Source organism: Orbicella faveolata, unplaced genomic scaffold, assembly GCF_042242905.1.
Source record: "Orbicella faveolata isolate gen_17 unplaced genomic scaffold, um_ofav_v1 contig_35, whole genome shotgun sequence".
Lineage (NCBI taxonomy): Eukaryota > Metazoa > Cnidaria > Anthozoa > Scleractinia > Merulinidae > Orbicella > Orbicella faveolata.
In genome coordinates, this window is record NW_028301564.1 from 20,148,530 (window position 1) to 20,174,457 (window position 25,928).

General features: G+C 38.9%; 1 protein-coding gene, 1 long non-coding RNA gene and 1 pseudogene across 2 annotated transcripts in view; all 3 read left to right on the forward strand.

The window, feature by feature from the left end:
- Positions 1–25,928, forward strand: part of LOC149103671 (uncharacterized) — a 209,056-nt gene that overhangs the window by 174,688 nt on the left and 8,440 nt on the right. The window lies entirely within an intron of this gene.
- LOC149103685 (von Willebrand factor D and EGF domain-containing protein-like) overlaps positions 1–25,928 on the forward strand; it is a 52,795-nt gene that overhangs the window by 23,388 nt on the left and 3,479 nt on the right. Inside the window, exons 7-26 of the mRNA XM_089273957.1 lie at positions 8,252–8,315; positions 8,852–9,064; positions 9,543–9,700; positions 11,347–11,776; positions 12,543–12,805; positions 13,208–13,322; positions 13,810–14,073; positions 15,504–15,618; positions 15,805–16,215; positions 19,045–19,155; positions 19,685–19,795; positions 20,551–20,661; positions 20,962–21,072; positions 21,273–21,467; positions 21,722–21,835; positions 22,201–22,314; positions 23,051–23,164; positions 23,880–23,993; positions 24,446–24,739; positions 24,942–25,042. Coding sequence (XP_089130083.1) covers positions 8,252–8,315; positions 8,852–9,064; positions 9,543–9,700; positions 11,347–11,776; positions 12,543–12,805; positions 13,208–13,322; positions 13,810–14,073; positions 15,504–15,618; positions 15,805–16,215; positions 19,045–19,155; positions 19,685–19,795; positions 20,551–20,661; positions 20,962–21,072; positions 21,273–21,467; positions 21,722–21,835; positions 22,201–22,314; positions 23,051–23,164; positions 23,880–23,993; positions 24,446–24,739; positions 24,942–25,042 — 3,523 coding nt within the window. The remainder of the gene's footprint in view (positions 1–8,251; positions 8,316–8,851; positions 9,065–9,542; positions 9,701–11,346; positions 11,777–12,542; positions 12,806–13,207; positions 13,323–13,809; positions 14,074–15,503; positions 15,619–15,804; positions 16,216–19,044; positions 19,156–19,684; positions 19,796–20,550; positions 20,662–20,961; positions 21,073–21,272; positions 21,468–21,721; positions 21,836–22,200; positions 22,315–23,050; positions 23,165–23,879; positions 23,994–24,445; positions 24,740–24,941; positions 25,043–25,928) is intronic.
- LOC149103686 (uncharacterized) lies at positions 17,637–18,840 on the forward strand (annotated as a pseudogene).

A 25,928-nucleotide genomic window follows, 5' to 3' on the forward strand; every position in this document is an offset into this window, starting at 1 on the left:
ATGTAACTAGTATTTTTTCTGCAAATACTCGGAGTGAAAGCCAATCTTTCCAGTGTTTACACTCAGGCAAGGTACATGTAAGAGTAAATCTTTAATCTTTAATCAGTATACTTATCAGTTGCTCCATGTAGGAAAAGAGACAGAGAACCATCTAGATTACCACGTGAAGTTTTAAAATCAGTTAAACACAGAAAAGTAAGAGGCAGAATTGAAGATATCTTGAAGAAAAGTGTTCCCGTTTTATCTGTTTGCATTCACTGTGGCCACCAGTTGTGAACTATGGATTCAAGCCTGCTCATGGAGAAGAGTCTGTCTTTACTCGATTTTGTTAAACAAAATTTGAACAAGAAAAGTGTTGGTCTTCTGGTAGGAATTATTAATGTTATCCAGAATTTTTGTCCGAGTTCAGTTTGATAATAAGAACTACCTCTTGTCAGAAAAGAAGCTTTTTGGAGACATTGAATTAAACCCAGGTCCTGCAGAGATTCCTAATCCAGTTACCTACGGTAGTGGATTCATGTGCTCATCGAGCACCTATTTTTTTTCTTTTTTTGCGCATGGCAGTGGCACTCGACGTTTTATTTGATTGGTCTTAATGATAAGCCAGTCGTTGCAGGTTAAAATAACTGAACAGTGTCTGCAAGCAGGCAAGTTTTGTGAAGTCGATATTACTTGCGATCAGGCTTAAGGCTTTCGAGTTATTTGGATATAAAGTAGTCTTCAGTGAACAACAGGTGTTAACTTCAAGTCGACATCTTTAATTAAACACCATCTTAAACAATACTTCATGTAGGGTACACAATATCTCCCCCTATTGTTCGTGAATATGAAAACGAACAGACGTAAGATGAACCTGGAAACTCTACTGGATGGGTATGTCGTAGCTGCGATCTATGCAATAATTAATTAGTAAGGATTTTGTTTTAAATGCTTTTATTTTCATGAACCTTTTAATTAGACTAATTTTTGAATTATTGTCAGATTTTGTAATTTCTTTTTAGCTAATTGTCGTCTATTGCTAGAGGGTTATCCCTCGGCTAAAATAATTTCAACGCCTTAATAAAGTTATTATTATTATTATTATTATCACTATCACTATCACTATCATTATCATTATCACTATCATTATCATTATCATTATCATTATCATTATCATTAGCATTAGCATTAGCATTAGCATTAGCATTGGCATTATCATTATCATTATCATCATTATCATTATCATTATTGTTGTTTTTGTTGTTGTCGTTGTTATCGATATCGTTATCGTTATGGTTGTCGTTGTCGTTATCGTTATCGTTATCATTAGAACGTTTAAGATGATTTCCGCAGAACATTCGAGCAATGATGGCAAAGAAAAAGTTCCCAAAAAACCTCAGAGCAGGGTAACATTTTGACTTAAGGTAAGAAGAACTTATCAAGACTTAAGCTCTCAAGCTGACCCCGCGAGAGAAAATTGAACTTGAAGTTATCCATATTTCAATTAAAACGGACCTTTCGCGTTAGTTGAAAACACAATAACACACGCTTTGAGCATTCTTACGAGGTTTAAGTATTTTACTACTACTACTACTATTATTATTATTATTATTATTATTATTATTATTATTATTCTTTTTTCCAGGATTTCCGCTGATCTAAGGAACCGTGAACAATAATTTCAAAACAAACTGAATATATGTAAATTGTTACTTTTATTTTCAAATGTTTGACTTGCTTTTAAACGAGTTATCTATTGTATATTATTTTGTATATTAGTCGTGGTCGATTATTATCAAAATTTTATCGTTATCAATATTATTATTATTAGTAGTAGTAGTATGATGATGATGATGATGATGATCATCATCATCATTATTATTACACAGAATACAAAGACATGAATTATTTAAATTCCTGACAGACACTCGTGTTTTTCTTCTAAGAACTCCAATTTGTCCAGTTTTTTTCAATGAATGTAAATAGCATGGGACATGCATATGACTCGTTATTCAGGAGGGTTAAGAGTTTTTCTTTTAACAAATATTATTATTACTATTGTTATTATTATTGTTATTATTATTACTATTATTATTACAATCTAGGGAAACGAAAATAGTAAACGAAAACTGGCAAAAGCTTTATGGAATCTTAAAACACAGCATCATCTGAAGCTAAAGCTAGATTCTCTCTGACTTTTAGGGTTGGTTTACGATTCTCTAAGTCCTATTAGCAAGAATACATACATTCTTTATTGACTTTCCCTTATTAGGCTTTTCAAAGACCATAACTTAAATTTAAATAAGTACAACAAAAATAAGATGGCAACAATAAAAATCTACTTTAAGGACCCTAAAAAAATTATTTACACTACTGAATATTTGAGAAGCTATAAAATATTTTACCAGTTTACGTTTCATGTTAAATTGAAAAGCAGACACTGATTTAAAAGTTCTAACATAACTATCCATAAAGTTCCAAACACCAACTGTTCTATAGTGAAACGTCCTTTGACTACCAGCAGTCTTGAAAAGCAGAATATTCAGCATATGTGAACTTCTTGCGGTACGCCTGCTTATTTCTTCTCGCTATATGAATTGAGAGGAAAGGTACTCTGGCAAACGGGATGTTAAGCATTTAAAGGTTCTAAAGTATAACTGAGTTGCTACTGGTAGCCACTTAAGCTCTTTTAGGACTGGTGTGACATGATCATATTTGCGCGTTCTGGTCGCAATTCGAACTACACAGTTCTTAATACTTTGTAATTTACTCTCGTTACGCTTCGATGCGTTCACCCATACGTTCGAACAATAAAAAAGCTTACTAAAAACTAAAGCGTTTATTACGGTTAATAGAGTGCGTTTGTCAAAACGTGCTTTGTGCGGCTGATTTGACTGAGACAGGACATGCAGGAAGAGACAGTTCTAGTAATGCGTTCGTCATAGGTTAAGTTAATGTCCAAAATCACTTCAACGTCTTCAGCGGTGTGTTCAGGTAGGAGTTCTCTTCCCTTGAACGTGAGGCGAGGAGTGGCCAATCTAGGATGCATTTGCCTGCTGCCAAACACCATAAGTTTAGTTTTGCTTAGGTTCAACACTAAAAGGTTATTTTTGGAACACCATTGACCTATTCTCTGCAAGTGATCTCGTAAGTCGGCAAAGGCTTCCGAACTATCTTTCATTTTGAAAGAGATAACAAGCTTAGTGTCGTCTACATAACTCGATCTGAACGCTGCACCTCTGTGGTGCTAAAGGAAGGTCATCAGTGTATATGCTAAATAAAAGTGCTCCAAGTATACTTCCCCGCAGAACACCCCAGCTGGTGAACAAGGGCTCAAACAATGTTGAATGGATTCGTACCACTTGTCGCCTGTCATTAAGGTGGCTACAAAACCACTGGATAACTGAGTTTGCGGCGCCCACATCTTGCAATTTTAAGGTCAGTGTTTCGTGGTTAACGCTGTCGAAGGCCTTGCTCATGTCTAAAAACACTGCCGAGGTCAACATCTTTTGGTCTACTGCTCTTACAATGGTGTCGGTCGTTTCTATGACAGATGTTTCGGTCGAATGCCATTGCTTGTTACCACTTTTAGTGTTCGTAAGCCTATCTTTTGATTGCAAGTAAGAAGGGAATTGATTGTGTGCAACTTTTCACAGACTTTTGATAAAACCGGTAAAAGCGAGATTGGTCTGTTGTTATTTGCCAATTCATGGTTTTCAGTTTTAGGAGGAGGAGGTGTTACTTCAGCTAATTTCCAAGTGGTGGGAAATATGTATGAGGTAATAGAAGTGTTGATAATAGACGTGATTACAGGAAGGCAGTCCTTTAAAACACGAACAGAGATCTTGTCGATGTCCGGGGCTTTGTTTGATGGCATTGATGATATTATGCGTTCTCTCTCATCACTGCCTATAGTATTCAGCTGAAACTGCTCGCACAAATGGTTTTGTCTTGGGACAAAATAATTTCGGTTCAGTGTTATGTTGCATTTCATTAGCCAATGATTGTACTTTGTCAACTGAGACGAAAAACCGATTGAACTCGTCTGCAACAATTTTGTTATCCTTGCAGAAAATTCGCTGGGATATAGATCTTTTAGGGATTATATGACGAATTGCTTTTCAAATGTTGCTGTTATTACCTGGGTTTGGATTTGTTCAGAATTCGAAAAGAATTGCCGTTCAGCAATTTTAATTTCTCTTTTAACCTCCTGTCTCAGGTTTCTGTAGGCCGTTCAAGCCATTGGGTCACTGATTTTTCTGACCTCTTTGCGTCAATAGTCTCTTGTTTACATCAGTGCGCGTATATTATCGGTTATACACGGAGTAGGCTTTCTGCGGACTTTGAAAGTTCTTAGCGGACCATGCTGAGAATAAGTGTTTCAGTGGGTATTCAAATGTCTCCCTTTGAAACGGGAATGTCCTTCCGAACAGGTGTTCACTATTGATGTCAGTCGTTTATGTTGCCATGCTGATTTGGCAGTAAAGTAAAGAGATAATGGTTCCTTCTAGCCGTGCTGGTCGGTGATGGTGCTGCTTCAATGACGTTTTCCTGACCACTGATAGTCCTTGACAAAAACTTCTGTACACGGCCCATTTGAAGGCAAAGGCGTGGTCTTGTGCCTGGTGTTGAGCACTGTTTCCTCATTCAACTTGTTCTTGCTCTTTCGCACACGCCAGCTTTCTAGGTCAGGCCACTGTGTGCTCCACAATTCCATTCCCCCGCTCAACTTCTCCACTTGCTTGGGGAAATTGAAAATCCCCATTCCTTAGCCTAGTAGAAGAATTATGCCCCTGTCAAAATGAGGACCATTTTCGGATCGCACTTGTTTTGGTGGGATCCCGTGTCTGGTAAATATCTACTCCAGTGCTCTAATGACCGCAATTGACTTTGTAGTCATCTGCATAGCTGCTACCTCCACGTACCTTGAGAAGTAGTCTATAATGGTAGGGTAGTCGATGCCTTTCAGCTCAAAGAGTTCTGTGGTTACCAATCACTTGCCAGGGACTGGTCTGGTAAGAGTGTCGTGATAAGTGGCTCAGGCTTGTTGTCCCTTTGTAGTTCGCAAAATCTGTATTGCTGCACCAGATCCGAGATTTCTCTGTTTAATCCTGGCCACCAAACAGATCTTTTGGCCAGCTTGCGGCATTTAGTGATTCCTTGGTGCTCGTCATGGATCATATCAAGTATTTCGACACGCATGGAAGAAAGGACTACGATCCTGGATGCTTTGAGCATAATGTTCTACACCACTTACAGTTTACCCCTGCTAGGCCAGAACTGTTTTATAGCATCGCTTAGTCAATACTTATCAGACCATCTCTCGCAGAATTAAACTTTGATCTGTCCTCAGACAGGATCCCCCGCTTGTGCTTTCATGATCTGTTGAGGTCTCGGATCAGAGTGCATGCATTTCGTCATCGTAAATTGCTGACTTCGCTGTTTTATTTCGGGCTTGGAGCCGGTCTTAAAGGCGCATCGGCTATATACACCTTCGTTCCTGCAACATACCTGATCTCCTTGAAGTTGAATCTCAGTAGTCGCATTCTAAATCTCTGGATTCTCGACGGAAGTTGATCCAGGAAGTTGTGTGTGAGTACTCAGGAGTTATAGCAGGGGTTTATGGCTTGTGTCCATATAGATCGATTTTCCCACAATGTATTCTCAGGATCGTTCGAATGCCCACGTGAGCGCTTGGGCTTCTTTTTAGATTTGTACGTATCTGGTTTCAGTGGGAGTCATTGGTCTCGATACGAATGAGAGTAGTCGTTAGGAGGAGTCAGTTTGAAGGTAAAGAAGAAGTGAAGAAGAAGAACTAGGCCAAAGGAGGAAGCATCAGCTGCTAGTTTGGTCTCCTTGTTTGGATCGTACAGAGCCAGTACTGGAGCTTGTGTGAGATCAGATTTGATCTGCTCAAATGCTTTGCAATGCTCACTTCCCTGTGTACATTGGCTACCTTTGTGAAGAATGTCTCTGGTGCTTTTTTTCTTGTGAGGGAGGTGCTCGGAAAACTTGCTCAGTTGGTTCACCATGCCGAGAAATGTTCTCACTTCTTGCACGTTTTGAGATTGAGGTAGGTCTGCAATTGCTTGTAGCTTTTCAGGATCCGTCTAAATTCCATTCAAGCTTATATAACCAGGAACTTATCTGTCTCTGCGTTGAACTGGCATTTGTCTAGGTTGAGAGTCACGCAAGATTTAACCAGACGCTAGAGTTCTGCTTTTAACCTTTTATCGTGTTCATTCGGTCTTTGCCATGGACCTGAAACGTTATCTTTGTTGCACTCAACCCCAGCCAATCCCTGGAGGATCTGGCTCACATTCTTCTGGAATGTCTCTGAACTAGAGCTCATTGCGAAGGGCAACCCATTAAAACAGAAACAGCCCATGGAGTGATGAATTTTGTCAGTGGTCTTGATCCCCAAGTTAGCTGCCAAAGTCCTGAGTTCTTATCAAGTTTCGAAAACACTCTGAAACCTGCCAATCTTCCTAGAGTTAAGTCTACAGATGGAAGTGGGTGGTTCTCCCTCTTGACATAACTCATTTAGCTTGCTTAGGTTTAAGAAGACCCTGACTTTGCCATTCCATTTGGGAGTCCCCACTACGGGAGCACACCAATCAACGGGTTGGTCAACTCTGGATATGACAACTACCTCCAGCATCCTGTCTAACCTAGTCTCTTCAATGAGTTTCCTTGGAACTGTCACTGAAAGGTTTGGAATCTTCTTTGATTGTGATTCAGTAACTGTCCTTCATGACACCTAGTCACTTAAACAACTTGGGCTACTTTACTCTTGTACTCATCACCGCTCAGACTATCAAGTCTGCTTATTAGCTTTAGAAGTTCAGCTGGCACTCTTCCTAGCAAAGATTGCTCAAAATCTTCTCTTACATAAACTTATTCCTTAATAATCTTGTCTTGCACTCGCAATTCTGTTATGAAAGTCCTAAGACAGCTCAGTTTCTAAAAATTCTAAGACAGCTCAGTTTCTGTTTACACGAGCCATGAGTAGTCAACGATTCTTCATGTAAGCCACCACGACAAAGTCGATATCGTCAATAGTACTTTAGACCTACGATCCAGAGACGATGAGACTTAGAACAAATAATTACTGACTAAACTGGGTGGGAACAGGTCATGGTATTTATAATGTCCTGGAAGGAAATATGGAGACAAATCACCTGAGTAAACATGATCCACGTATATGGCTAGGTTCTGTGGCATTGAACAGTTAGAAGAATACAAAGTTAAAAGATGCCTTATGTCTAATGAAAGTGTTGTGATCCTTTTTGTTCTTGATTTAAATTGGTCCGAATTTATTGTCAGTTCTGTGACCGGAATTTTCATATATTACCATTCACACACACACAAAAAAAAAAAGGTTAAGAAAGAAACTCGTAGGAAAAAGTATGTCGATGTATAAATACATTAAGTACCCAGTAATAGAACGAAGAAACTAGATAGGCTCGATGGCTTACCGAAGTTTTACCGGGAAAAATTAGTCGACCAAGATGTTATAAGTCAAGTCAAGTCAAGTCAAGTCAAGTCACCAACTAGACACCTAGGGAACACACGAGGTATCTTAGACCTCACATTTACTAACAACACAGCCGCAGTAAATAACGTCAGAGTCGTCCTTGGAATAAGTGACTATGGCATGGTTCTGCTTTCTGTACAATCGGCATGTCGAAAAAAGAGAGATTTTAAACGTAAAATCTACATCGGAAGAAGGACAAACTGCAGCCGCATTAAATAAGTGTTGCAAAAACTTTCTGATCCTCATATGAAACTCTCCAAGGGACCGGTGTCCCTGTTGATGAGGTGTGGGATACTTTTGAATGGAATGTCCGTAATATAATGGATGCTTGTATACCTCATAAGATGACTACGTCACGTTACAAACTTCCTTGACTATGAAGACAATCAAGAGCCAAGCAACGTCTTTATAATAAAGCCTAAAAAACACGAAATGCTAAAAAAGAAATGCTAAAAACGCCTACCTAAAAATCTAAAGACCGCAAATGAGAAATGTGTTTGGCTATCTTTCTGAGGCAATAAAAAGAAACCCCAAGCGTTTTAGATCAAAAACGATCCCCATTTTAAAGATTCCCTATTATAAAGATTCTCCGTTTTAAAGATTTTTCATTTTAAAGATTCCCGCTTTTAAATATCTCCAACATCAAAGATTCCCGCTTTGAAAGATTCCTCATTCAAAGATATCTATTTAGGGGAAAAATGTAACAACTGATGTAGAGTAAACTTGACATTTCAGACGGTACGATTTTTACGGTCGGGGCGATTTTGTCTATTATAAGAATACAGAGAGGAACTTTGAGGTGAGAAATTTGTCATTATAATTACAGTTCAGTTAGTTTACTAACTAAAAGAAATTGAAAACAATGATTATAATCATTTGGTTATTAGGTTCATTGTCGGGAAAAATTCATTTTCATATAGTATTTGTTTGTTTGTTTGTTTGTTTGTTTGTTTGTTTTATTATTATTTATCAACCCGAGCAACCGAACAAACAGGATAGTCGCAGTATATTTTGTTTTGTTTTATCGATTTATTTTTCCTCTTGGATGGGGGTGAGGATATAACTAAAAATAAAGACTTTGTTGTATGCATCTTCATCGTTACTTAAGGAGGCGTTATTCAAGAAATTGACCTTAACGTAGTCCATAAGGTTAGAGGATTCAATCCAAACACAAAATGACAATTGTAATACCAGTGATATAGAAGTACTTTTCAACAAATATCGGAAGAAAAGGTCTAATATTCCCGGCGAGCTATTCGAATTATTTAATTATTTAATTGTTTGATTTTATTTATTTTACATCTTCATTGTTTGTGTAATTATTTATTTTAATAGGTTCAAACGAGACATTGGCGTTGTCCTGGCATACAGACCTGCAATTGTGGTGTAGTGCTGAGAGACCATAATGATGTTATTGAGTTTAACTGTTGCAACAGCCTTCTGACTCGTAGTGCAACCCCAATGAGAGTCAGAATACGAAGCAAAAAATGCTTGTCACCAGGAATAACCATTAAAAAGAAAATAAATGGTAAAAGTATTGACTTCGAGGTAAGTGTTTATTATAAACACGTGATCTCGATGCGCCCTAAACTTGATCCCTCGATATGGTCACGTAATACTGGTCGGTGGATATCTTGTTTTGACAGAAGTCGATTGACCATAACATGAATGTCCAATGTCCAAGGCTGTATGTCTCCGTTAACCTATTAGCTGGAGTATGGCCGCCATGTTGCGCGACGTCGTCGTCGACGTCGTGTGTGCTCCCGAGTAATGCCGCTAGCAATGACAACCGTGAGAAAGTTCATGTTTCTTTTTCTTTCCTACAGTATATGAGTGTGGGACTCCGCTATAACCGTATTTTAATTAACTCCTACTGTTAATAACTGTAAAACTATTATAGACCAGATTCTCTCATGTTCCTTATTAGCAAGAACGTTAAATCTTTTAGAAAGGCCAATAACACTATTATTACCATTGTTTTATCTGCTATATTCGTTTGCGTGCTAATAAAAGCTGATGAATTCAGGTCTTGTTTCCATCCGGGGCGAAAGTCATAATTTTAAGACGCGACCACGGACTCGATATCACCCTGTATGCACCGAGAGCGAGAAATAGAGCCAATGAAAAGGGACTATGTTTGTACGACGGGAGAGAGAATGGAGATACATACGGAAACAATTTGAGGTAAAAATTAATGAGTCGTAAAAATAATCAACTTTCTTTTGATAGACATACAACTACTTCTCCCCTAGAATCGCACATCCAGGTTAATCGTTAGTTATCAGTGCGAGGTCATTAACATGGAATACTACCATGAAACGAGATATTTGAGCAACAATTTTAAGTTAAGGTGGAAAGGTCCCCTAAAAGGGACCAAAACGTTTGTTTACACATGGTGAACAAAGATCAGCCGTGTGCGATTGAACTCATGAAGAGAAAATAAATTTTGAAGGTTTTACTCAAAATGGTAACAATGGCAACTAGTCACACCCTTTTGAGGTTTTATTTTATAGTTTATATATAGCATTGACGTTAACAGTTCCTGCACTTTTACAAAACAAGTGACTTTTAAACAAACATATCTTGTAAGTTTCTATTTCGTTCTGTGCAATAACCTAAAGTTTTCATAGTTAACTCTTGTTTTTAGTACTTTTTACAGGCTTTATTTGTAAATAAACATATCGCACCAAACCAGTGGACAAATTACCTGGTGTTACGTGACAGACATTAAAATGTTACTTGTTTTTTTAGTTTACTGCATCACGACACTATTGGTCTTAGATTACCGCCAAGTTTCAGGAATATGTCTAAATACCTGCCAAAGTAGAAATGCTGGCGTAAAGTCAGTTGGTACAAAAGTAGACGTTTGAGAAAAATGTACTTATATGAGTTATGTACTTATATAAGTTTCTTATATGATGGATTAAGCATTTAACAAACCAAAAATTGCGTGGGGTGGGGTGCAGTTGAATCTCGTGGGGGTGCCATGGTTGTTCTATTTTGTAAAAGGTTACCGCAGTTGTAGGAAATGTTCCTTTTCATAAGGGAAATGAATGAGAGCCTGTGATGGTAATTCAGGCAAAACTTTTCACAATTAATTATACCGATCCGGTTGCGCATGTCTTTACAGCTTTACTGCAAAGCATCGTTCATATCTGTTAAAACTAATCTATAATTTTGGTCTTGTTCTTACTGTAAACAGTCATTGCTTAGGCCGTTGCTACGTCAAGAAAAACCTATACCATTGTGTAATGTCCTTAAATTTCCGCTTACTTAGAGACAAATCCGGCAAGATCGTTTCAAAATGTTTTTGACAAGCGTTCAATGGTCTTAAATCTTGTATTTTTAAAAAAATCGAATTTTTCATGAACATCGCCATATTTTGGGGCATCATACCACCTTAAAATTGTAGCGCTTCTATGGCTTTCCGTATTACTAGTTAATGAAAATGTTGCTTGCGAGCCACAGGCAAAAATATGAAAAGAACAATTTCGAACTGAAACTTTTGACGAGAAAAGAAATATTCTTTATTATCCAAGAGCAAACTATAGAGTAAAAATATTCTGCGGTATTTGTACCCAAGAAAATCAATTTAACTGATCTGTCACGCTGCAATCCTCTTATTTTCAATGAGTGAGCGATCTACGACTAGGCGAACACAATTGTAAACAGAACACTCTTCAATTTATCAAATAAGGTCATTGTCTGTTGATCGTTGCGGGAGTTTTGTTGTTGATATTGTTGTTGTTGTTGTTGTTTTTTATGACAGCATTTTAGTAGAATCACAGAATGGCAGTATGAACACCGGATCTTTTAATTTTATTTCCTAGGCTAAACCCTGGACAAAGCTACTTTGACATTCTACCACCCGATCTGGGAGACAAAATTGTTAAATATGCCTCGGCGTGCTTGTGCACAAAAGATGAAAATGCTGCCGATGCATTATGCAAAGATGCTTTTTCTGCTGCTTTTCCGACCGTTATGAAAAAGAATTTGTCACCTATGCAACTTTGTGATCGACAAAAAAGAGATGTACACTTCTCTGATGATCCAACTGAAGAAGATTTTCAGATATTTAAAGTAACCGTTCCCCAAGTGCAACCACGCTTTAGACGGGCGGTGCAGGCTGGACATATGTCAAAGGAAAACGCCACTCGCTACTGTGAGGAGAGAATATCCGAGACTGAGATTGGTAAACTTTGTGTCAAAATCGGAGTGAATGTGCAGGGATTGGTAGATGCATGTTCAGCTGATGTGGAGGTAAATAAGGGAAAGCCAAGTTATCTGATCAAGTATTCTATTATTGGTATCAATGAGGATTTTTGCGACCTTTCGTATGATATACTTTAAATATACAACGACTTTTGATTTAAGTTTTATAGGAACGTTATATTTAAGATTACTTGCCACCTTTGCGGGTGTCCTTCGGGAAAAAAAGAATTCGTACGTGCATGTATTCCTCCCAAAATTCCACGCGAGATTTTAGCTCGTAAAGGTTCGTAGGCAACTCGCGCCACGCCAGGATATTATCTCGCCGCAAACCAATGGAACATCAGGACCTTGTAGCGTCAATGACGATGGATCAGGATTTCCAGAGTAAACCATTGCATTGCAACATGTTTTCTATCTTGCTGTCGCATTGGAGGGAAAGGCACTAAAACGGAAAAAGTAGCCCAAGGCAAAAAGAACAGATTGGCGATATAAGCAATGCTAAATAACATGACATACGAGCTCCAAGATGAGTGTTTGCAGCGAAAATTCCCTTGCCGGTTTTGTCCATTTAAGCCATTATGACACCTTTCTGGTTTATTAACTTTGTTCGAAAATAGGTTTTTTTTTTCTAAATAACTCGGCCGCTTTTTGAGAAATGACTGACTTAAATTTTGTGAAATAAAAGAAAAAAAATTGTGCCCTTGAAGGTGGGAAGTAACCTTAAGGCGTTTGTATGCTTAGATAGCAGGTTTAGGTAGCCCGAACAATATAGTAAGGTTTTTCTTTTTTAAGGTTTTTCGTACTTTCTTAACAGGCTACTGGAGACTTGTCTTTTGCATCTGGCGGTGCTGCTATATTAATGAACGAATGTGGAAGTTTGGCTGCAGTAAATATGTCTGCTTCTGTGAATGGCAGTGGCGAAAATAATCCAATTTCAGTAGACGAGATCAGTGAACTGCTATGTCCCAGTGACTGTACGTTCAATGGTAAATGCGTTAATGGATCTTGTGTTTGCAACAAGGACTACACAGCTGAAGACTGCTCGGTGTCTATTTATCAAATACCAACAATTTCCAGGTCTGTCAATGTAAAACGATATACCATTTTGAATTTTTCTTTTTTTAATCAAGCAGGGCTTGTAAACCCTAAAGCCTCGCTCCTCCCCACCCATTCACTCTCCTTGACACTGACATTCAAGGCTATTTCTAATCCTCCTCCCCTTTTATTAGCAACATTGCGGAATTAGAATAAAGTATAAAGTGCGCCATTATATGGCGAATTTAATGGATTAAAAGACGCCATGTGATGTCAATGACCGTTATGACCAAGACAAAATATCTCATCTCGTAGAGAAAGCCGAGCACTGCGTAGAGCAACCTGCATGGCGGTTTCGAACGCGAAAAAGTCATATTGTTTTAGTTGATGTAGTTTGCCACACAGACTAAATAAGAAATTATGTTTGTTTCATACTTCAATTAGATTACAAGGGGATGGTTTGTGCGACAGACGTAAGCGTCCGTGCAGAAAGGTAACGGTCTTGGGAACTGGTTTCCTGAATTCTACAAACATGACCTGTCATATTAGAGAAATCAAGGTGAGCATCTTTTAAAGCTAAATAATAATGATAAAAATGTATGTATATGGTTATGGTTATAGGAGACTAACGTTCGTGAGGATCGCTCTTTCTTGTATACTTATATAATTATCTCTTATTTTAACCGATTGTTTGAAACGTCTGCCTTTTTTTCGATCTTGGTATTTTATGGTAGTTTAAACGTATTTTGAAAGGTTAGTTATGTCAAAATGTGTACTTTTGGAGGGGATGTATTTAATTTTATTCCTTTACGTTAGTGAATGTACAAAACATAACACGTATTTGCGCACTTCACTGCGGTTATGTCACATGTCTATTTGTTCTATCAATTACTTTTTGCGACTTCGAAGATTTTTAAGATTTTCACTTTTCTAGCCGTTAACATTAATGTTTCTCACCGCAAAGGGTGTTGTTTTACTTTTATAAGCAACCTTTAGTGGTATTTGTAGCCCATCATTAACCCGTTTACTCCTGCATACATATACAGGTGATCGACAGCTCTTGGAAACCAAACAACACGGAGCATGAGTTTCCTGGTATAATGACAGACTTGGTGCTTACAGACTGTTATTTACCTGAATCACCAGTGACACAAGAGTATTTTGATGAAAACAATGCAGGAACCTCAGCCGCTGGGCTGATGATATCTGTGTCCAACGACGGCGAGCACAAAAGCGAAAAAAATCTCACATTTATATCACATGACTCAGCTTGCATGAGCTGCAACGTTTCTACTGGATGCCGCTTTAAGGTAAGAACAATTTTGGTACTACCTTATATCAGTCACTAGCCCATTCTATATTCTTCTCGATACGATTCTGTATTTGGATAGTGGGGCGCCAGCATGGGTCCAACGGAACAATTAATGCATTCAGTAAAATTTTCGTGAAGATCGAGTTAAAAGCTTAAAACGTTCAGAGATAACAATATGATTATATAAAAAAGAAAAAACAAACAAACAAACAAAACAAAACAAAACAAACAAGCAAACAAACAAAGATACGAAAATAAGCATCTGCAGCTTTTCTCGGCATTGGGTGGAGGAAGACAGGAGGCGGACGCTGTGACCCAGCGTCTCCCCAGAAAACTTGAGCAGATCAGACCTGCAGCGATATTCATAACGGCGTCTCCAACATTAAGGATGACCTTTTGGTGTTAATCATAAGACCTTCTACTTGAGAAGTTACACTATTAAAAGCGTCACTGCTTAGAAATATCGATGATGGTGATGCTTTGTCTGCAGTGCCGTTGCAGAGTTAAATTTATGGGGGGGGGGGGGGGGGGGCGGGGCACATCGCGAGCGCGAAGGGGGCATGCTCCCCCGGGAGATTTTCAAATCTGGGGTCCCGAAAATAGCATTTCCAGCCTTCTGAGAGTAGTTTCTAGCAATTTTTTTTTGTGTTATTGAACGTTGTACTTTCCTTATTAAACAGGTTTATTCAAAGTGACATTCAACATGTCAGTGTTGTGTGAAAAATAAACTACTTACTTGTTACATAGACCTCACAAACTATTTTATTTCATTCGGATGTTTGAGTTGCATGCGAGACCAAAAAAAAGCTTTCGGGGCAGATCATTTGCGGTCAATGTCCCAAACATCTACTTTCTGTCCTCCTGTTTTGCAACAAACTGGCTTGCTGCAGCTACCAGGTCAATCGTGCCAGTCCTGTCCCTGTGGACGTGAAGGATCATGAGATGGTTCTGCCTTGCGTCTTCAGTTGTTGATCGCAACTATGTCTGTGCGCGTTTTAAAGCAAAAAATCCAACGCCGTTTCCGGGTTTCCCTGCCTCAAACTTTGTAAGAGTTTAAAGGGAAAATGTGCAAGACTTTAGTTGGAAAACGTTATAAAGATAGCACTGCGAAAACAAAATTAGGCTAACCGGAGTGTCAGTCACGCAGTAACACGTTTATGGCCAGCCTGAGAGAGAACAGTCCAGTATTTCAGCGTACGGCCTGTAAAGCAAATTGACAGTTTTCTCTTCCATTTCAAGTGATTGGATTGTAAGCACAAAAACAACAACAACAACAACCTAGCGTTACGAGCATGGATTATTCCAGCTTTCTCGCTCTCTCATTCGCTACCCAAGTCAAATATATAATAATCCCAGGCTAGAAGTACCCCAGATCTGCAGTTAAGCATTGTTTATGTAATGACCACCGTTTTGTTTCTTTCGTTAAAGAACAACTCTTGCTTGATAAATGGGTACTGCTTCGCACCAAACGAGACGAATCCTATCGACTGGTGCTACCAATGTCTTCCACAGATCAGCACAAAGGCATGGTCAAAGCGTCAAGGTAATTATTACACCAAAATATTATATGGCCGTGTATTACAATGACTGGGAACTACCAAATTCACGAATTTCATCGGAAGAAATCGATATTGACTGAGGTCTTTCCTAGTGTCGTTTGCTCATGTGTGTTATGAACATTGTCTGATGCGTTTGACGATGAAACCATCTCATTTTTCATTATCTATAGTTAATCTTCCTCCTGGATTTTCACCGACCACGCAGTACTACGCAGTATTTAAAGAAACCCTCGAGCTAACTATTGACATCGTAGACCCTGAAGGCATGCCCGTCACACTCTCACTAATGGACGGAAGTCCAACCAAGGCTGTGGTGCGCGATAACGTGTTGATATGGAACGCTACCAATGATGCAAATACACAGTTCTTCCTCAAAGCCATGGATGCATGCCAAGCTACCTCTTACGTTAATATCACTGTATCCTTGGTGGTGTGTCAGTGTCAGAACAATGGAAGTTGTGTGCCACATCCAAACAAGCCCAGGGGATCAGGGTTTTACGAATGTCACTGTGTACCTGGATATACCGGAAGCGAGTGCGAGACTAACATTGACGATTGCCAATCTTATCCGTGTGCACGAGGTAATGACGATGGTTGCGTTTACTATTATGTACCTAACGAGAGGAAAGTGCTTTTCGTGCTTTCTGATTGTCTACTCCAACTGGGAAAAGTGTTTGTTGTAAACCTCCCAGCTTGCCAGAGTCGTACGTAAAATCGTATTTTAGCACTCTATGAATCAACTTTCCCTTCTAACACATAGACACAGACACCCCTCCCCCCCTCTCAAAAGCAGTATGTTTATATTAACAGGTAGGGGTTTTTTTTTCATTTTCACCCGCAAACTTATTCAACGAGAACAGACACGCCAAGTTAAAATAATGAAATTTATCTCAGCATGTTTTAAATTAAGGAAGGCTTTACAACTCCGTTTGAAGAAATGTCTCCAGAAAAATATGACAAGTGCCTTGGACAAAAGCTTTTGAAAACGCGACGAGAGTTTCTATAACAAAAACGTCGCCTACCGCACTTCGCGACTCACTTCAGTTGGAATCCTCCGAGCAGCAATTTTCAGCATAGTTTTTGTTTTTGACACATCAACGAACCAACCACTTCTGTTTCCAATGGGTTTATCGCTTTGCAATTTTAATAAATACGCGGAACTCGTTTAAAGGCCGTTCCTCACTTGCGACGCAAGCATAAGCATAAACAAGAGCAGTAAGAAGCTCATGCGCTAGTGAGGACAGGCGCGACATACAGTGTAAGCATAAGCATAACTTTTCTTCTTATGCTTATGCTTATGCTTATGTTCAGTGAGGACAGGCTGGCATAAGCTTAAAGTGCTCGCTAATTGGCTGATAGTCTTAAAGTGCCTATCACCCTTACCTAATATCTTTCTTTTTCAAAAGTAGATATATAAAATAAACAAAAAAAAAGCAGTGAAATAAGATTTGGAGTTAATCCCGATTTTTAAAAGCCGATCGAAATCATGGTTCTCGGAGTAAAAAACGCGCCATACGGGGGACTGGCACTAGTAAGTTGTGACGTCAACCCGGTGTCTTGGCGATAACACGCAACAAAACACAACAAAGAAATATAGCGAGTTACGCGTGTTCTCCGGTTTTTCGGTCTTCTTCTTCTTCCATAATGTCAGACAACGACTCTAATTCCGAAAGGTTACGCTTACGCTTACGCCTACGCCGACGCCTACGCCGACGCCGACGCCGACGCCGACGCCGACGCCGACGCCGACGCCGACGCCGACGCCGACGCCTACGCTTACGCCTACGCTTTTTTTACGCCTACGCCTACGCTTACGCTTACGCTTATGCTTATGCTTATGCTTATGCTTATGCTTATGCTTATGCTTATGCTTATGCTTATGCTTATGCTTATGCTTATGCTTATGCCTATGCCTATGCTTATGCCTATGCTTATGCTTATGCTTATGCTTATGGCGCAAAAGCTTCTTTTATGCTTATGCTTGGGTAGCTAGTGCGGACCAGGCTTTATTGATCAGCTGATGAATCATGAGGCTTTTCTTACACTGTTGGACATTTTTGCGTCGAAACAAATGATTTAATTGGTGTGGTATATACAACAATTATACCCCTCAGTGTCGGTGGCTTGTGGTGGATATTATTTACCCTACCATTTTACGGAACGGTAAAAATCCATCACAAGCCACCTCCAATATGGATAATAATTATTACTATTATATACACACTCAGGGATCTTGGAGTTTCAAGCGATCTGATTGGTTTGCTATCTCCGACTAATGAGAATTATTTACCTTTTACCGAGTGAATAAAGAGCGATTCAGGCAAAAAAAAAATATATATGGCCGGCGTAAACTCGCGTTTCGTCAGTGTTTCTGAATGCGAAATCCTGAGAATACAAGAAGATGCTATATCAGAAAATACAAAGAAAGCTATGAAATTTGGCCATAAAGTTTTCAAAGGACGGATGAGACTTTCGAGCAGTGTCAGGACGTGTCCTTGGCAATAGCAGATTTCATCAATCTGAGGAAACCCGAGCTAAGTCGCTCTTCACCAGTATTGGCAGAAATGAATACTGCAGGGTTCCTTGACAGAAGCATCAAGCGTTATTCAACGAAGCACCTCCACGTCGTTGTGCGAGAAAACATTCAGTTTTCACCAAAGTCCTGCTTGCACAGTATAATTTAAGGTTGATCCTTCGCCAACTGCTCTTCCAATTTTTATTTCAAGCCAATAAAAACGATTGAACGGTCAATTCTTTTGGCAGACTTTCGATTAAGATTAGGTACTGATTTGAATGGTGTTAAAAGACCATTTTGCTAGATTTTGTATCGAAGGTTAGCTAGATTTGCCATGTTTGAAAATTCTGTAAATAGTTTCTTCGCGTGTATATACTAAAACAATTATTCTTTTCAATCTTGGTGTATAGCGGCAGAATATTCACCTTGCCGCTTCGCGGCTTCGTAAATATTCTTCCACTATTCACCTCGATCGATTTCAAAGAGTCCTTTTGTTATCGTAATGAAACGTTCATGGAACGAAAGAATTTGTTACGCTATTGCCATTGGTAAATTAAGTCATATCAGGACGTTGTCTATTTAAGATTTCACCATCTTGGATCCACAATGTTTTAAATCAAAAAAAGGGAATAAAAAAAGAAAAACAACAACAACAACAACAACAAAAACAAACAAACAAGAAAAAGGAAAACTGCCCACATTTTGGTCGAGTAGACTTCACAGGGTTGGCGTGTAAGTATGATGTCGTTTAAACAATAATTTTTTTAATTTTTTGGAAAAATGAATTTCCCCAGCCGTTTACAGATCAGAAAGTTTTAAACAACGCAACCAAAAAGGAACAGTGATACAAAATATCGGTAATAAACCCCTAATTTTCTTTATTCATTTCTTGAAGGTCGCTGCATTGATGGTGTCAACAATTACACATGTATTTGTGACCCTGGCTATGTTGGAAGGAACTGCGACAGAGATTTTGATGACTGCAGCTCTTCTCCTTGTAATCACGGTGAGGCTGTTACGTAGAAAAAGTGTATAGAATTACGCTTTAAAGAAAACAAAACAGCGACGACATCAACAACAATACCCAAAAGGAGTACAAGTCCATTTTCAACTGACGCCAAAACTGTTAAAACAACAGGCCTGTGTACCCTTGAAGATTACATGCGCAGCAAGCATATATCAAATACCACGTGTCATTTGCCTTATCGGCTAAACAGACGACAAGCCAAAAAAAAAAAAAGCAACAAAAAGCTAATACGAAAACAATCAAAGAATCAAACAAACACCAAGTTGCTTTCTTTCTTCCTATGCAATAAAGCATTTTACAAAGACGATTGCTACAAAGCCGGTAACCGTCTAAGGGGTTATATAAAGTTATTTCTTTTGTTACCTCCAGTCACCATGGTGACCGGAGGTTAAAGGAGGTTAAAGTGGATCGGAGGTTAAAGTGAGCACTGTCTCCAGCGTTTAAATGCTTCCAGCATTTATTAGAGAAAGTGCACTTGTAAATCATTTACTATTCGTTTATGTCATAGGAAATTGCACCGACTACACCGGTGCATACAGTTGCTCATGTCATCCCGGATACAGTGGACAGAATTGCTCCATTGACATTGATGAATGCGAGTCATCACCTTGCGTAAATGGTGAGTGATTACCTTGCATCTTGTATTACATTTGCTAGACTTTTAATCTTTTGTCGCCAAGTGAAGTGGTAATGTACTTTATTTGTTTTATTCATCCTCGTGGTGGGCAAGTTCAAAGGATTGAAAAGGTGAGAGTGGGGTTGGGGCCGAGGGGTAGCATACATGCCAATTGGGTTTTCAGAATTTTCATGAGGAGATTTTGCTTAAACTTTAGGAACCTGCTCATTCATCCGTCGCCAAAATTTCGACGCGTCAACTGTTTCTTTGCGTATTTTGGCTTTGCCGTCTCAACTACATTTCTAACATGGAGGTCAATCTATTTTTTCCGACAGCTCGGCCTTTTTTGTCTTTTCTTTTCTTGAACAGCGTTACAGAATTAATACCTTTTTGTTGACTTTTTTCAACATTTTTGGTTAATTTTCCATTGATTTACTTTTAGTAAAATCCAATAAGGTAGACCGGACTCGAGGAAACGGCAGAAATCGAGCCTAATTGAAACCCCTGAAGATTTGCGTACTTAATGACGTCATGTGACCTCACAAATACCATCCTGCACAGCAAGCGAAAATTGTAACAACGAAAAACCAATCAGAAAGGTTCCATCCACAGCCACCCCTCCTCCCTTCCCCTATTCACCTTCGTGCCGGTACTACTGTGAGTATTCGAGTTGGCTTGTATGTTTGAAGGTTAAGAATGTGTACAACTTGATATTGACGGACAGACAGAAAATCATCTCATTCCCGTTCACTTAAAAGGAACATGCGTCGATCAAGTTAATAGCTACAGATGTCAATGCCAGGCTGGTTTCACCGGATATGATTGTGACGTCGAGATCGACGAGTGTCAGTCTTCTCCTTGTGTTCACGGTAAATATTTTTTTTTTCCCTAGCTAATAGCATATTAATGTATTAAAAAGTGTCTATGGTGCAACACAATTTTCTAACCCAAACTTAATTGTCTTGCCCCATTTCCAGAGCAAAAAGTGACTACGCAATAACTCTTAGGCATGGCATAAAAGAAATAAAGAAAGGATTATATTTGCTTAATATTTAGGGTGGGTGGAGGGGAGGGCTTTAAGATGAATTTGTTTATATATTGTAGTCAGTACGTGGGAAATGTGAATTACTCTAGAGGGAAATGTTAATTACTCAGTGTGTCCTTTTAAGGGACATGTGTGGACAAAATCAATAGTTTTTCCTGCAACTGCCATGCTGGTTTCACTGGAGTGAGATGCGAAGTCAACATCAACGATTGTCTCCCTTCACTGTGCGTAAATGGTAGGTGATCAATTGCTGTCTCTTGCGTTTAAAACGTTTTTTTTTTTTTCGTTAGGAACAATTTAATTCAAAATCCAGTGCAGTTTATTGTAGTCTACTTGTGGAGGTAATGGTTACCAGTTTAAATCTGCTGTCAGGAACCTCATTTAGAAAGCTTGATTTCTATGGCCACTACGTTTTTTTTCTTGAATTCTCAACAGGGACATGCGTTGATCTTGTAAATAATTACACTTGTCAGTGCCACATTGGCTTTACTGGTCGAAACTGCGACATAGTCATCCGGAACTGTAGCGATGATTCTTGCTACCCAAATGTGACTTGCTACAAACGCATAGAAACAATAAGCTGTGGCCCATGCCCATTTGGCTTAACTGGTGATGGAAAGAACTGCAAAGGTACTATTTATTCCGACTGATAATGATATTCTGGCCATGTTGTTATCAATGAAGCATAAAAGACTATGGGACGCGTCGTGACTGATAAAAACCAACTTCGGAAAACAATGAGCGTGGGATTGAAAGCAATCGCGCTTACGAATCAGATTAAGTGAGTCATTGTATGGTCTATGTATTTAAATGGTGTTGAAAATGAAGCGATGTCTCGTGAATATTTTTTTTCGCTGACTGCTATGTTTCGTACCTTGTTTCAGATATTGATTATTGTATCAATGTTTCTTGCAAAAACGGAGGTTCGTGCGTGGATGGGTTAGACAACTTCACATGCTCTTGTGGTGCTGGTTTCAGTGGTGATCACTGTGAGACAGGTACCGCGGAAAGCACGATAATATTGGTTGAAGCTGTAAAGCCACAATGGCATAGAGTAGAAAATGTGATAAAATAGCTCAAATGTGCTGATTGTACGAAAGACGCCCGCTTAAGCTAATAACTGTGCAAGATATAGAATGATACAGTAACTTGATGATATATTGATAATATATACTTGATGGCCAGGTCTTGCTGAAAGTGGCTCGTATTACAGAAAAACCTTCTTTTAAATTACTTTCATTATTTTTTAATGGATGACAAACTAGTTACTATTTGTTGTCTTTAGTTTTCAAGTGCAAAAACAAGCAACTCAAGTAATAAGCAGCTCATGTCTTTTCTTTCTTTGTGTTCCTTTTTCCTAAAGATATTGACGATTGTGTTAACCACACCTGCGTTAACGGAGGATCTTGCGTGGATGCAATTAACCAGTACTCGTGTGATTGTGCTGTAGGTTATACCGGGAATCATTGTGAGACTGGTAAGACTTATAAGTTACAGCTACAGTGAACAGAGTGACACTCTACCCACTATCCACCAACCCCCATTCTCAACACCGTCTTGCATTTGCGCTTCTGACCACGGCAATGTAAACAGAATGGTCTCTAAGATATAAGTCCCTAGTTTTTTTGAACTTCAAAGGAATTAATGATAATTCCAGGGTAAATTTAGCCCCTCATTCCTTCCCTTCCTTCCTTCCTTCTTCCCTCCCTCCCTCCCTCCCTCCCTCCCTTCCTTCCTTCCTTCCTTCCTTCCTTCCTTCCTTCCTTCCTTCCTTCCTTCCTTCCTTCCTTCCTTCCTTCCTTCCTTCCCTCCTTCCCTCCTTCCCTCCTTCCCTCCTTCCCTCCTTCCCTCCTTCCCTCTTTCTTTCCTTCCTGGCTGCCTGCCTGCCTGCTTGCCTTCCTTCCTTTATACCTACCTTTCACTCTTCTAGCCTTTTGCCTTGCCCTCTTCATGAATTCCCACCTTCCTGTCTTCCTGCCTTGCTACCTTCAATGGTAACTTTATTTGCAAACGGTTTAAACATTAGGCCAAAATACAATACAAATTATTCAGGTAAATGTGATCGCTAGCTCATTTGTTCGTTGGTTGTAATTGCCTTTTGCAATCAGTTGGTACAAATATATTAACACCTATGCGTTTATGTATCTCGGCGTGTACATAATATTGCCAATAAAATGCATTTTTTTTTTTTTTTGCTTGATTTGTTGTCGTAGACATTGATTATTGCATAAATGTTACCTGCAAGAACGGAGGTTCCTGTGTGGATGGTTTAAATAATTACACGTGTTCTTGTGTTGATGGGTTCCAAGGAGATCATTGTGAAACAGGTAATAACACAACAACCTCCTCATTAGTAATAATACTTGGCGCTAGTTGGCCACCAGCTTGGCAGTTAGAAAAAAATAATAACAAGGAGTTCTTTTGTGAAAGGGCTGGCAAATGTCAACAATGACAATGACAACGACATCGACAACAACAACAACAACAACAACAAAATCCGCCCCATGATTGTACTAAAGTAACAGATCTAGTCTAGATCTCGCTTATACGCTCAGTAGCGGGCATTATTTCTACATTTCTTTACTTCTTATTGAAAAAAGTTAGACTCAGCAGTAGTGAGTCTTTACAATCAAATCCTGTATAAAGATAAATGCAATTTAATATATACACAAGATTAAAAAGAGATCTCTTCTTATCTGGAGGAGTTGGAATTCATTCATGCCCCTTTTTCTTAGTATCCTTGGCCCTTTGGCGGCAACAAATCTTGACTTGGACGTTCTTTAGTGGTGGTGATCTTTTTGAACAAAATTTGAACTTTTTTCTTCAACTAAGGTCTATAATTTGAATGATTTTTCGTTTTTGCCAGGGAAAAAAGAAAGGAAATAGATGATAACAAAGTGAAATCATGGCAGAATACTCGCATCATGTTGAGATAAAGATAAAGTCTGACTTCTGAATAACGAGGTCGGAATTCTTAAGTCCATGTTTGGCTTGCGCACATTTGATTTTGATTTATTTTCTCTTAATTCCTGTTCATTTGAGGTATCAACGACTGCCTTAATCATGCCTGCAGTAATGGTGGGTCGTGCGTGGATGGGGTCAACAACTACTCGTGCGTTTGCGCCGTTGGTTTTACCGGAAATCACTGCGAAATTTGTAAGTAAAAACGTGCTGATGCTGATCTAAACAGTAAATTAAACAATAATTTTAGGTTTTACTTTTGCCTGTGAACTTCAAATTATGCTGTGCACAACTGCATATCGTGCTGGTGATGCTATCCGAGAAATGTCGCTGCTCTAGATCCGAGAAATCTAGTTGCAACAAGATCCGATAAATCTGCGACAACTCTTTTCGTTTTAGGCATCGGCGACTTTGCTAAGTGCACTGCCACAACAACAACAACAACAACAACAACAACAACGACGACGACGACGACAACAACAACAACAACAAAAATTACTCACTACAATACTTTCCTGGTCCCATTATTGTGAATTTGAAATAAATTATTTCTTATTTTCTATCATCATTATCATTCGCATTAGCATTATTTATTTATTTATTTATTCTATACTTATTTATTCTTTACTTATTTTTTTTCCTACAAGGGGCATCTTCATCTCTGCATTCAACACATATAACAACCCTGTATACATCAACAAGGCAAGAGATTACCACCAGTCCAAAGACATCAACGCCAATATCTACAGCAGGCAAAAGGAGTGCGATTTCCTTTCAGAAGACTACTATTTCAATAATTGCAACATCTTCGGGTCATAAGATTATTCCAACAAGTGACACAATTACCTCACCTCCACCTACAAGTAAAGAACCAGAAACAGAGGAACCAGAAACAGAAGAACCAGAAACAGAAAAACCAAAAACAGAAGAACCAGAGACAGGTATTTTTATTAAGACTGTAAATTTACGTACCAGCTTACTGAATCCAGGACAGTATAAGAGACTTTTTCGTGTAAATGTTCTGTCTGTTGCTCTCATTAATTAATTCTCTGTCACATATGTGTGGAGGAAGGTGGCAATAAGCTGTTCTTACAAGCAATTTAACACTGAATGGTGATAAAGAGTATTTTGTTGTTGTTCTAGAGCTTACAGTTGAACTACGTATCCAAAGGGAATGGGATGATGACTTGGAGGACGAAAAGAGCAAGGCTTATAGAAAGCTGTCTGTTATCCTTGTAAAGGAGGTGAAGTGATCATATCTGAAATAGCTATTCATTGTAACTACTAGTAGCAAATAAATAAAGGAACAAATAAATAAATAAAATAGATGACCTCCTGCGATTTTACCTCGTTCAAACGGCGCTTTCTCGCTCTCTTTCTACTGCAAAATCAAATTAGATATAATGAATTTTGCATTTCCCAGGCATTGGAACTTTGAAATGTCGACGACAGGGACGCTCTTCGCGGCCAAAAAGACGCAAAAACAGTCAGTTTAAAGTCGGCATAGACTCATGTAGTTAACTACTTTTCAACAAGTGTAACGCACTTAAGAAATAGAAAACATGTACCGTGTTTCTATCGAGTTATAGAAACACGAGTGGAAGTTTGAGAGAACGAGAAATACTGTGGGAACACGAGCCGCAGACGAGTGTCTCCGCAGCTTTTTCGAGTTCTCCCAAACTTTTACGAGTGATTCTTTAACTCGATAGAAACACTGAGAACATGTTTTCTATTTCTTTTAGAAAACACCGCGACGAAAAAAAGGAAAAGAACTTGCTGACTTTGATTATCAAAGTGTAAATTCTCCGCTTTGCTCGCGCCATCATCACGTCAACAGCTCGTGCTAGTTCTGTGTTTCTATCGAGGTATAGAAACACGATTTTTAACCAATCAGCACGCGAATTTTCTTAGGAATGTTTTCTAAAATGATATTTTGCACGCATTTTCTCTATGCCTTTAAAAAGCATGTTCAGATCTTTCTTCTAAGACCAAGTTTGGGTTTGGCTATTTTATGTAAACAAGTAATCACCGGTTTGTTGGTGAAAATAATGTGGATGTTATTTTCACCTCATTGCAGGGAACCATTTGGCTATCGCATCTCCCATTTTTTGTCACAGGAAGACTGCAAAA